We start from the raw sequence: 13,185 nt of genomic DNA, 5'->3' as shown, positions 1-13,185 counted from the left end.
TGCACGCAGGTCTATTGTTTTGACCATATCTTATAATAACACACCATTTCACCATAATTACCAAGATCTGTGATTTTATAGTTTAGGAATACAATAGAACAATTCCAAACATGTCTCCCCAATTTTGAGAAATCTGCGTATGAAAAAGTGTAAACTTTTGGGGGGGGGGGGGCCCACCCTGTACCATTTTACTCGAACTCTCAGATGAGCCCACTATAGTTTAAACATCATTGTCTTCATACTGCACTTGATAACTTCGGTATACAGGCAATAAGTCCGAAATCTCTTTCCCAAAATATGCCCCTTTTATAGCTTAAAGAGACACTTTGAATTTTCGAAACAGGTCAATTGGAATCGGCAAAATTTCACTATTTCTACAGTCAAATTAAATTTGTCTGCTGATTCGCAAAGGCACGTACTACTCCTCCTGCAACTCACGCCTGAACGTGAAATAACAGTGAATCGGCAAGTCCACTTCTATTAAATCAGACAAACAGGAAATATCTGTATTGACAAGGAGTGAACTTCCCCGCGGAAGGGCTACGACAGGGGGTCTCTGTAAACGCCGCAATGACAGACCGCGAGCGTGCGTGGAAGGGGACGAATAATCACGCACGCCCTCCAGCGGTAGACTGGTGTTAGGTGTGGGTGATCAAAGCAAAGGAGACCGCACTCGCCACATTGCATGTTTTTGTGGTGTAGGATCGGCGTCAATAAACAAGCCCCTTGAGCAAGTATTACTAATACGTGTGACACACTTGTGGGAAGGGGGGGGGGCACCAAAAACACTCTCTTTAGGATGAACAGGGTGCGGATCTAAGGTCCTCAATTTTTGATCATCACAAATATTTATTCGCGCACTGGAACCACGAATCCGTTCCCAAAACTTATGCGTTATATTCTGTTGTATCCTCGAAAAGGTCATTATTCTCACTCGTGCCAATTCTTCATAAAGCTTAAGAATAGGCCCATTGCATTGAGTATTTAGCTACAGCAGATATCCTTTAATTTCTCAAAAAACTACTACAAAAAAACATGACTGTCTCATCTTGATACCACGTTCATGAAAATCAGAGATCTAACAGATTATAAAAGACTGTGGGTTTTTCCTCACCCATTCCAATGGGATGGGATTTACACAGTTAACTTAATTTACGTCAGAGTGAAAAGGCTCATTACAATCTGATGCACTGATATCACTGACTGTGCATGTAGATACCATTTGGATGGGTGAAAAACCCATAGCCTTTTACAATCTGTTAGATCTCTGGTTTGCATTAACGGATTTCCATTCATTTTCACTGGTTCTAATGCACAAGATTATAATGGTCCATCAAGATGAAATACACCTGTTAAGTAGTTTTTGAGAAATTAAAGGATATCTGCTTGCACAATTTATTTTGGGACACCCTGTACCACCATCTCCATTACTAGAGCTGCCGCTACCAGAGTTGAAAAGAACGAAGCTACCGTGGTCCATGATAGCCAAGACGGTTAAGAAGAGGGCCAGTTGGGGGGGGGGGGGGATCGAAAGACTTAACGCACGGTTTGCACGGGTGCAATCTTTGACTTTATGGAGGATATCGTCTTGTCTTCTTTGGAACTTTTAAAAACGATTCTATTTGTCACAATAAATTTCTAATTAGATTTGCAAACTATTTTGTGATAATGCAAAAGTTCCGGCATCGTAACGTCGATATTGTGTTATTACATACCCACCTGACTCGCTACAGGATTAGTCATAGGGGGGGGGGGGGGGGTAAGCGAATCATATCCTAAAAACCTACCAATTTTCGCCTCCTCAATGCAACCGTGCCGGAGGAAACCCCGCATGGAAATCCGGAGGTTCAATTCAAGTCCGTCCGCACATACCGTAAACATACCGCGTCGTGGGCCGGACGCGGCGAGGCTAGCGACACGGCCGGACGATACTGGCGTATTTACGGATGCGAGGGGGGTTCTACCTTTTCCTCAAACCTCCCTCATATTGAGATGACTGTGCTGACAAAAAGTCCAACTCGTCGGATTCTGCACCCACCTAAAAACAAAAATCTCATCCGCCGGCAAAAAGTGTTAGTTTCCGTGCATTGTTATTGTTTTCGGCTTTAATAATATGTATGATTAATCAGTGTCAATACTATGCAGTGATGTAAACAAATTAATGTGATAGTGCTCAATGGCACGTATACAAAATTATGCCAACTTCCATGTACTTGTTGGAAAGCCACACAATGATCGGTTAAAAAGATCTGAATTTCCGGGGAAATCCTGTTTGACGAAGTGTCCTTTATAGCCTCAGTATTCAATGATATTAAATATATCTTCAACATAAAACTTTTTTTTTCATTGTCATTGTGACATTTTATTTTAAAATATTTTATTTAAAGTGTAACTTGTTTTCAGATCTGTCAAATGAAATGGTGTTTACTTTACACTTCACAAGCTTTCATTTACGATTGCATGTGGAGAATTAAAGGGCATGAGAAAAAAACTCTTACTCCTGAATAAATATTACAAATGTAAAGAGCAAAGAGTAACACAACTTTGTTATTATTTTAACAAAGAGTAAACAAAATAGAAGTGACACTTTGGCACTGGGCGCTAATGGAGCATGAATGCTTCGATTATACAAAGTGAATTAATTCAACACATCTTACATAAAGCATAATTCTACAAAACTTCTCCCTTTTTTGTGTGCAATTTTTGGTTTCAAATACCGATTTGGAGATTTGGGAAGTTGCCGAACGAAGCAAGACAAATATATCGGAACTAGAACGATCTGGGCTTGTAATTCTTGGCACGGGCTTCCGGCTGCTTGACGTGTACAGTGGAATGCCAAGATCACAGGATATGACATGCTGCGTGCCCAACACGTGCATTCAGCAGTAAAGTAAATAAACGTGTGTGTACACGTATCCATAGTGCACTGATCAACACACTTGACATTGGCTTTGTATGTAAGCCCAACACTTGACGATTCCACAGAACATGCATAATTCAACGAAATGTAAGTGACTTTGACGTCATCGACCTCTCTCTGATTTGCCACTTGTGCGACGCAACCAACGCATCAATACCCAATACAGATAGGGGAAACTCGTTCCCCACATTCTATTGGTCCATTGTGGCACAGATCGGGGTCATCAAGTTTGTCGCGCGAGGCTTATATAACGCTTGAATGTTGACAGCTTGGGACATACGTACTATGCGAGCACGTGCCTGTGTCACATTTTGACAAGTAGTACTCAAACGTGTGTATTTGATTATAGTCTGCGGCAACTGATGTGATTTTACCTGTTGAGGGAACTCGACTCTCATCATTGCGAGAAAAATACCTTAAGAAATCGCGTCTACCTTCAGTAAATTTCAACGCAATTAATACGAGGAACATTGAAACTAAAGAAACTGACACTGCAAGTCAGGAGTTGACAAAATTGATCCTTTTATGTTCTACAATTTGTTATCCGGGCTTCGCTGCTGTTTCCTCGGTAGTCTATTCCCAGCCAGAATGGAGGCCAGCATCTTCGTCGGATTGCATACCCTTCTCTTGTTCGCGGTCACTTTTCTCCTGGTGATGGCCGCCGTTCATCGGTTCCGAGTCAGAGCCAAGAACCTCCCGCCGGGCCCCTGGGGCCTGCCTATCGTGGGCAGCCTGCTCAGCCTCGGCGCCAACCCGCACCTCACGTTTCTGGAGATGACCAAGACGTACGGCAACGTGTTCCGGGTGAACTTGGCCGGACAGCGAGTGGTGGTGGTCAATGGGTTTGAGGCAGTCCGTGAAGCACTGGTCAAGAATGCTTCGGCCTTCGCTGGGCGCCCAAAGATGCCCTTGTTCCACAGACTTACCGAAGGGCAAGGTAAGCTAATATAATAAAAACAGTTGTCACTGGTTTCACAAATACTTTGAGCTATTTCTCTCTCCAGTTTAATTGAAGAAACAAAACAGTCACCCGAGACATTAAAAACCCTTTAGGTCAAACAAATCTATGAAAAGTATGATTATACTGTTTTGTGAGGAAAGTTGATCCAGGCCATTTATAACACTATAAGCGCCTGTACTGTATGGACGTCTAGGACAAAAGATTACTTAAATCACACAGTAGACTTGTTATGGTTCAAAATGAATTACAAAGTGTATTTATTCAATCTTATTAACAACAACAGCTAATTTCACGCGGCTGATACGTGCTTGCACTTGCAGTGAACCACGTAGGCACACGCATGCAGAGTGTGACCAAACGCTGCTTCAGTAAAATCCCTATTAGTTTCAGTATTGAAAGTTTTATGAAGTTTATGTTGCCAATAAGTTAACTGTCACACCGTGTGCACATGATACCCCCGTGGTGGGTGAAATAATCAATATGTATCGATTTTAGAGCTCTAACCATTTGGCGATCACGCATGTCGATGACAGCTATACAACAAGGTACGCGTACCTGTCCTGTCATCACTAAAGGCAAACGTACTCAAAATGTGTCGCTCCATAACCATGGAGGTAGAGCAAGAGCTACCAGTATGAATCTTTGCCACAATTTTAATTTCTCTCAAACACGGGAATTTTGAATGGCATGGAGTCTCACTCGAGTGTTTCTTTGCATTTGCCATTGTAAGTTCTAGCACATAAACTCTTCTTTATTGGGGCTTGTGTACCTTTGCCCCGCCGTCAGTCTTAACTAATAACAAGGGATGTTCCTCGCCTATTGTGTCTCAATGTTGACTGACGGGCTAAACCAATATTCAGAGTCAATAGATTAAAATACCAACACTTCCGCTCGCGGACAAGTCTAAAGTGATGACCAAGATCCAGGATCTGACTTCTTTTTGTGAGGTTTGAGACCCTTATTCTCAGAAAGAGACCGGTCTTGTGTTGAAGCTCTTTGATGTTCAACCAGATCCAAAGGTGAAAAGGGAACCGCCAGTAGAAAGCAATTGATTCGGTGATGTTTAATGGTCTTCTTCACAAAAGAAATCGCTTGCTTGGGACTTTTTTTACGAGGCCCTATTGTTTGCAGATTTTGTTTCATTACCCTAGGGTTGAATAAAAACAAGCCAACAAACGAACTGATTTATGATCCTCTTTGCAAACGGCTACATTTTGTATTACATTGAGAGCGTGACATTGTCTAACGTTTTAGTCCTGGTTACCCTTGCCATTAGCATTTGCACCGAAAAATTACACGAAGCAAACCAATATTTTAACTTTTCTTCAAATAATTGGCCTAGCTAAAAACTAGAGCCATTTTACCCGTTCATCGCCACGCCATTTCATTCACAGTTTAATAGCTTGATTTATTGCATTCCATGGCTATACACCCGTGGATGCACACAATCTGATCTGAGTAAAAACTTACCCTGCAGTGTATACTCATGGAGCTGTTTTACAATGTATATCTCCGTATACTGACATCCTAGTAAGCCTACCTCCATATCGACATTCCCAACAAGGTCATACTGACAAGTACGACTAACATCGGGCCACACCACTGAAATTAATGACGGTCTTTTTCCGCTGACTGATGTCTACATAATGTCAATTTTGATTTAATAAAAAGCTTTACTATAAGAGTACATTAGCGAACTTACACAAAATAACCCCACAAATCGTCTAGTTGAAACAAATCGGACCGAACACCTGTAGGGGCATACGCAAAGTTGGACGTAGATGTCTATTATTTGTCGATGTACCCATCGTCTCCATTTCGTCTTCAGCTCTTCAATTTTCTTTTATATAGACCGTACCAAAGCGATGGTCCGTGCTAGAATCTATAATGAGAATGTCCAATGCTATGAAATTAGTTTTCCTTAATCGCACAAATCAATTCTTTTGAATATCACGCAGTTATTTATTTTTTGCTTCAATTGCCATTCTGGCCAAGTTCAACTGAAACCCTTTTAATATCCTGATGCTGCTGTACTATTCTACAGGTTAGTTTATATAGTTTACATGCCACTTTGTTTTAAACGTTGAAACCCCCTATACGATTCCTACGGCCTTTGGATTCCTTCCAAACATCGAAGTGTCAAAAAAGAAATTTACTGGACCCTATAGGCAGAAATCACTATGGTCTATGTTGTACTTGTCAATTTTCGCCGCAAAGGAATTCCTGTAAAGCGAAGCCCCGGCGAAGCATATGAAAGATAATAGTATACGCTCCCTATAGAGCCGTCTTACGTGCCACAGGCAAGCTATCTCAAGATATGATCTATATCTCTCGCCTTACCGACCACAGGCCATTTTAATATGAATTACATGGCGGGAAAAAGCTGGAGAAGCCCTTGACACGTATGACTCACGTCAAATAGTAAACAAAGGTTTTCAACTTTTTGCGACAGGGATATAGGCGTACGTGATTTTAAAAGAGTGTTGTTGAGAAGTAACTTTGTCGACAGGGCGCCAGTTTTCCGGGTTCGGTGTATCTCGTATCTATATCTGGATGATTTCGTAAGTTCTGTTTTCAAAGATGCGTGTAGGACGTGCCAACTGTACTCGTGACACGTTTAGTTGTGAGGCCTTGAAGCGCCAACTTTTTTTTGCAAGGAAATTTGGTTGTGTCGTGGAACGTGAAGCCCAGGGCTGATGCACACCGATATGTGAAGTACAGGGCCGATATGTTGTAGTTTGCTATATAGTGCCTCCATAAGGTCCTATTCTTGACTAATGTCATCTCGATTGCGCTGGTCAATTCCATAAAGCAAGGAAAACCTACAATGGTCCCAGATCGAACAACCCACCGTTGCCAACCCTAGGGCTGAACGGTTAACTGTTGGCACACTCCATGCCAATTACACCAACAATCAACCAATTATGTCCGGAAAAACTACGCAACAAAAGATGCCAACGAACCCTTCCGGCCATCACCACAACAAAGACGCGCTGGCCAGAGTCTGGCCGACCAAAAAATATATATATACCTGCGATTGAGTCGAGGAAAACTACTGGCGCCTTATCGGTACTTTTAGTGACCGTTCGTGGCAGAAAGGAAATTATTGGTTGACTCCAACAATGGAAAGCGGGGGTACTTGCACTTTGAGGCTCCGGCTTATCCGCTCTTTGCCCGGCACTTATATAGAGCCAGTAATTGTTGGACTTTGTCCGCTGTCTGCCTGACAATTGGGGCCTGATATGAAATCCACTTCAGAAAGAAAGAACTCAAAAGTCAATTTCCTAGTTTCATCGGATTATTTACAATCCGATTCCGTGAAGAAAGGGCAAGAGGTTTATCCTGCTGATTGAAGAACTCTAGCGCAGACTGTGACTGGGCAGTTCCTCGCCTTAAGTTAAAATTGATACCGCCATCTGTTGCAAAATATCACCAATGATTGTGAACAAAACTGGAAGAAAATTCGAAACTATGTCACTACACGCGCTCCTATTTTTCCAACTTTTGTTGAGGAATCCACGAGTTGAAACACTTCCAAATTTTAATTTTCAAAACAATGTTTTCCCGAAAAATATCGAACGTTCTCTTCTTGTACGCAAAGGAAGGTGTTGCTTTTGTCTCGAATACAAGTAAACTAAATCCCGTAAAACAACTTTCTAATCGCTTATTATTACACCCCCGTGGCACTGTTTTGATTTGGTGGTCCAGAGGGCAAGTGGTCGACACCAGCGATTTGAAACATGCCCCTGGCTATAACACCCCCTTAACACCCGTTAAGTGGTGGCAATGTTATTTTCAAGCCGAGTGTAAAATCGCGCGATGCGCGGTTAATACCGGTCTCCATGCCAAACTAATTCTTAAGTTTAACACACTTATTAGCAGTGATTAAGTTCGGGCCCTATAGAAATATCTCTGTGTCAAGTGCAGAGCGGAAATTGCCCAAAGGCCAAGAACAATACGTGACTTGCTGGTTCTGAAATTTCCCACACGGTCATGTAAAACCCAATAAGTAGTGGGTCAAAGCACCATGAAAGAATGAGATATTGTGACGAAAGTCTAATGACCTTATCCATGGGTGTAAATCCTGAGGGAAGGGGGGGGGGTGTTTCTCCACACATACTTCTTTGTCCAGGATATAGAAAAATGATTCCTCACAGTACAATTTCCCATGAAATTAAAACAAATTATTTATAGTAAGGTTACCAGTAAATAAGTAATACAGAATGAAAGCACCGAGTTGTCACTGCGTCAGTGTTATGTTACACTGATAGCCTACCATTTACCTTTAAAACATTTAAAAGTCAATCATTTGGAAATGGCTGAGCCCCTTACCCATCCGGGGCCATCCCCCGCGCCATGCAAAATATTTTTTTGGGTGGAAAATGTTTCAGATTTACTTTTCAAAGCGTAAAATACCTTTAAACAATATAACATAAAACCTCACAAGCAAGCACATCCACTCAATCGTAAGAGGATTCACTCTGCTTACTTTTGCATGAGCCTAAACTTAGAATCCCAACAAAACAAAATTTTATACTCACTCCACATTTTTCTTTCTTATCCCTTTTTTCTACTTCAGGGATTGTGTCATCTGACTTTGGGCCGATCTGGCGTGAGCAGCGTCGCTTCACTCTCCATACCCTCAGAAACTTTGGCTTTGGAAAGAAGAGCTTTGAGGTCAAAATCACCGAGGAGATCAACCACATGCTAGCTGCCTTCAAAGAGAAGGGCAGCGAGCCCTTCCATGCAGACCACATCCTTGAGATCAGTGCATCCAACGTGGTGAGCAGTCTCAACTTTGGACGGAGGTTTGACTACAAGGATCCACAGTTCCAGCTTCTAGTGGACATGATCTACAGATTTTCTGAGATAGGGACTAATGCAGCCGCCGCCAACTTCTTCCCGTTTCTCATCAACCTCCCTCTGCCCAACATCCGGGAGATGTTCAACATCAATGACATCATTACAGGTTTCTTGACCAGCATCATCGGGCAGCACAAGGAAACCTATAATCCAGTGGCTCAGCGGGATTTCATCGATGCCTACCTTGGTGAAATTGCACGTCGCCAACAGGAGTGCCTCCAAGATGAAGTCACAGCATCCTTCACTGAGAGGTATCTCTATCACATCTTGAGTGACCTCATCTTTGCTGGCACAGAGACAATGTCCTCCACACTGAGATGGGCTATCCTCTACATGATTGTCTTCCCAGATGTCCAGGAGAAGATTCAAGCAGAGTTGGACTCTGTCATTGCCAAGGATCAGCTTCCATGCATTGGAGACAGAAAGCAATTGCCATACACAGAAGCTACATTGATGGAGGTGCAGCGTATGGCCAATATCACTGCTCTGCCTTACCCACACAAAACCACAGAAGACACAGAGCTGAGTGGGTACAGCATTCCTAAAGACACACCCATCTACATCAACCTGTACTCTGTTCACGTCGACCCCACACAGTGGACAGAGCCAGAGAAGTTCAGGCCAGAGAGGTTCTTGGATGAAAACAGAAAAGTCCGAAACAGGCCTGCACTCATGCCTTTCTCAGCTGGTAAGTCTACAGTGTTAGTCTACCTTTTATGATCAAAGAACAAAAAAAAGTTGAACGATCTCATTCTAAACTAACGATGTTCATTTTCAAAGTGCAGAAATTTATTGAAAAACAATTAATTTAATTGTAATGTAACTGTTGCCAAACAGTAAACTTAGCCTGGGTACAGAACACATACTTGTTATCCTTCTAATTTAGTACAAGCTTGTCAGCATGTATCATCATATGACAATTAATTTCCCCCCTTCTCTGATTTTGTCTTACTACAGGTCGCCGAGCCTGCCCAGGGGAGAATCTTGCCAAGATGGAGTTATTTCTCTTCTTCTCCTCCATGCTCCATGCCTTCAAGTTTAGTGTGGCCCCGGAAAACCCACAGCCCAGCATTGAGAAAAACTACGGCATCAGCCTCAACCCAAGCCCCTTCAAGATCTGCACCTCTCCCCGGTGATAGGTGATGAACAATTTCAAGAACAGCTAGTACAAGACAGTTTTGTTTTGCCTAGAGGCCAAATTACATACATTTGCTTATTGTGGATATCAACGCTAAACACAAACAGGCTTTGTTTAAGACAAACACATATGTACTTACCGTAAAGGAATGTTGCTCCAGATGTCTTCACTAACCCACTTAACATACAGTTTTGATATTTTAGTGCAGTAAAGATCACAAGTGAAATATGCTTTCAGTAAACACAGGATATCTTTTTGTTTTATTAAAAAATCTTACTGTAAGCAGCACTGAGAAATTAAACCCTTGCTGTGAGGAGGAAGGATTTTTTTGGGTGGCCAATATTAGGTGCAGACATTTTGGGGCGGTGTATTTTACATTGTGAAGAAGAACATGCACAATGTTCAGGCCAACTGTGGTCCTAATCTTCTTGGCAACAAAAGTCTATATTGAAAATATCGTTTTCACCGAGTGATGCTAGTTTTCATGACACAAAATAGTCACAATCTTAGTCCCAGTGCTTGGTTGAATTTGTTGTTCAATTTGTTGTTAAAATATTTTTTGATTCTGTGTTATTGACCATCATCAAAGGAAAACAGAAAACCCAAAATTAAGCCACATTATAAATTAAGAACCATTTGTCCTTAAAAAATGGTAAAACTTTGGATTGGACATAACATCGAAGACAGTCAAAGAAACATGCATTTCTCTCATACACAGTGCTACATTTTGATAAACATATTTTCTGTGTATCGATCTTCAAATGAATTGAAATTTGAAATGCAAGGTTTTCAAGATGAAATTTTCGTTGACGTGTTTGTCTGAAAGATGCTCAATATCATCTGTTGTTAACTGTAAATATTCTAATTGCCGGCTTTCGTAGCTGATGTATTCTCAAATATTCAAATATTACATTATGTACATGTAGGCAGTTGACTTTTAAAACAACACCGATTTCTAAAAGAAAATCCATGGAGAAGGTGAAGACTGGATATAATTTAATGAATTAACTTATTTATAATTCGCCGAGTGCTGATGGCATGACTTCAGTATGTGTTGTTTTAGTTGTTAACAAAGGCTTGAGCTGTTATTTATGTCACTTACATTGATTTTTATATATTGTAAATATAAATTATTTTTCCTTTTGTATCTCAATATTGAAGATCATTATCCTATTATTAATTAAGTTATTTTCATTCCTATTTTTTTTTCAGAGTGTAAATGTTGTATTCAGATGTAGTAACGGATCCATATGTACAGAATTTTAATGAACATTAAGCTCAGGAAAGAAAGCATATGTCATTTAGGAGGATCAAATGAGGTTTACTCCTCAAAAATTCTCATTTTTATAAAAACAAATGAAGGCCTTTCAACTTTTTGTATTATAAGCCTTTAAATTTCACTAGTTCTAGTTTTGGTAGTTCTTTAACATATACATGTATCTTAAAGCCATATATCACTGAACATGTTTGTCTCATATCAAAGTGGTAAGATGTTTTCTCATGTATAAATACTGGTCAAATAATTGACTTATATAGGTTTCTTATATCAGTCCGTGGTACTCAGAATGAGGTGAAATGACCAATATTAGAATGGTTCCAAGGTTGAAGTGCCTGTCTGCATAGGGACCACTATCTAATCTTTAAAGAACATGTTCAAGAGTGGAGGCAATGGTAAAACATATTGACATCTCTGCAGAGTGAATTACTTTACAAATGGTCTTCCGCACCATCAGTGCCTTCATAATGTTTCCTAAGAAAGGAACACCTATACTCATAGCTTTTCGTAAACTTTTGTTCTACTGTTACATTTCAGTTGCTTCAATAAAATAGAATGATAAAATATTTTGTAGAGGTACAAAAAATACACAAGTTAATAAGTTGAACACACAAACTAAAAACAAACTTCGAAAGAAGAGTTGAGCTGTGGATTCTCCATTGTAAAGCTAACAATTGTGTATCGTATAGTAATTTGCAAATATTAAACAACACTGCAGGTGAAAGTACCTAGCATTTTAATCCCTTGACCTTGGCCCACAATTCCGTCTGAGAAAATCACTGTTTGATTCCAAAGTTAAGAAAAAAAACAAGTGTCTGACACGAGTGTTGCCGTTTGTGTCACCCCAGCACCTGCAATCACATGGTTACTGATTGTTCCCCCAACAAACACTTATGTCTGCAAAAACACAGGTGTTCAGGGAACCTGTAAATGACCCTCTACACTGAAGGGATTAATTTAGAGTCCACAGATGCTATGGGGATTATGATATACTCCTCTTGTAATAAATTGGACTCTATAGCAGACAAAACAAGCCAGGGGAGAAGTGTGGGGCAATCCATGGTGCAAATAATGACCCAGATGTGAAGTCCTAAGCCTTGCACTCTTTTATCAGTAGTTTAACCCAAGTGAGTATACTGCTCAGTGCAGCCAAAATAGGGACATAATAAAGCTGTCAGCTTGTAATAATATTGTTCTAAGTATTTAAACATCATACTTTTGTTCTTGCCTCAAAAGTACACTTGAAGTACATTGTAAGTGACAAAAAGGGGTACATGTAGCAGTTGGTCTCTAAGTCTTAAAGTTCTTTTAGAGGACTCTTGTCACAATACAGGTGTTGACAGGAACTTGGTCCATGAATAGGGTCTCAAATGTTGCCTGTGGCAAATCAACACTTGGAAAAGACGACCGATACTGTGACAAAGTGAAACATGTTGCACCCGAAGGTGCATTTACTTCCACATCGTTTAAAAAGAATTCTATTTCATTTCATGAAATTTCATAAAAAATGAGATCAAAAATATGTGGCTAATGGTTCAGTGTTTGGTTTTACATGTATTCATGGTCATTACCTTTGGATTCAATTTTCAAATTTGCATTCAATTCTTACACTGTATGATATATTGTGAATGTTCTAAGATTTTGTATTGATTACTATCGTGCCTTCAATGTACATTCAGATTATTACCGATTTATTACATATTAAACAAATGTGGATTTGGATAACAATGACTAGCTAGTCCCTGCTAATTTGGTTCACGTGCGTGTTTTCTTGAAAACAAACAATAAAAACAAACCGATGCATTGTGAAATACCAATCGTGATACTATATTGTTACACAACCATTCAGATTTTGAACACAAACATAACTGATTCTAATGCAAACCTTACCCCCTCTGACCAAATAATATGAAGACATCCCCCCCCTTTTTTAAAGTGGGGGGATATCATATCATTCCCCCCCCCCCACACTTTTTCCGTCCCCGAATAATAATTGTAGCCTTTATTTGATTCTACAGCTCAGAAAA

At 40.4% G+C, this 13,185-nt stretch overlaps 1 protein-coding gene across 1 annotated transcript; it reads left to right on the top strand.

The window, feature by feature from the left end:
• Positions 1-3,105: 3,105 nt before the first annotated feature.
• LOC119742684 (cytochrome P450 2J6-like) lies at positions 3,106-12,907 on the top strand. The gene is made up of 3 exons (XM_038218847.1): positions 3,106-3,857; positions 8,461-9,432; positions 9,702-12,907. The coding sequence occupies exons 1-3, from the start codon at positions 3,446-3,448 to the stop codon at positions 9,878-9,880; spliced, it is 1,563 nt and encodes a 520-aa protein (XP_038074775.1). The 5' UTR covers positions 3,106-3,445; the 3' UTR covers positions 9,881-12,907.
• Positions 12,908-13,185: the final 278 nt, after the last annotated feature.

Source organism: Patiria miniata, unplaced genomic scaffold (genome assembly GCF_015706575.1).
Source record: "Patiria miniata isolate m_02_andy unplaced genomic scaffold, ASM1570657v1 HiC_scaffold_11, whole genome shotgun sequence".
Lineage (NCBI taxonomy): Eukaryota > Metazoa > Echinodermata > Asteroidea > Valvatida > Asterinidae > Patiria > Patiria miniata.
Note: the sequence above shows the minus strand (reverse complement) of the source record. Positions and strands in the feature narration are given on the sequence as shown.

What these genes read in the sequence shown, in the direction of transcription:
- LOC119742684 (XM_038218847.1), top strand. Translation starts at nt 3,446, where the DNA reads ATGTTCTACAATTTGTTATCCGGGCTTCGCTGCTGTTTCCTCGGTAGT. An exon ending in CAGACTTACCGAAGGGCAAG is followed by an intron (nt 3,858 to 8,460) that starts GTAAGCTAATAT and finishes TTTCTACTTCAG; the next exon opens with GGATTGTGTCATCTGACTTT. An exon ending in ACTCATGCCTTTCTCAGCTG is followed by an intron (nt 9,433 to 9,701) that starts GTAAGTCTACAG and finishes GTCTTACTACAG; the next exon opens with GTCGCCGAGCCTGCCCAGGG.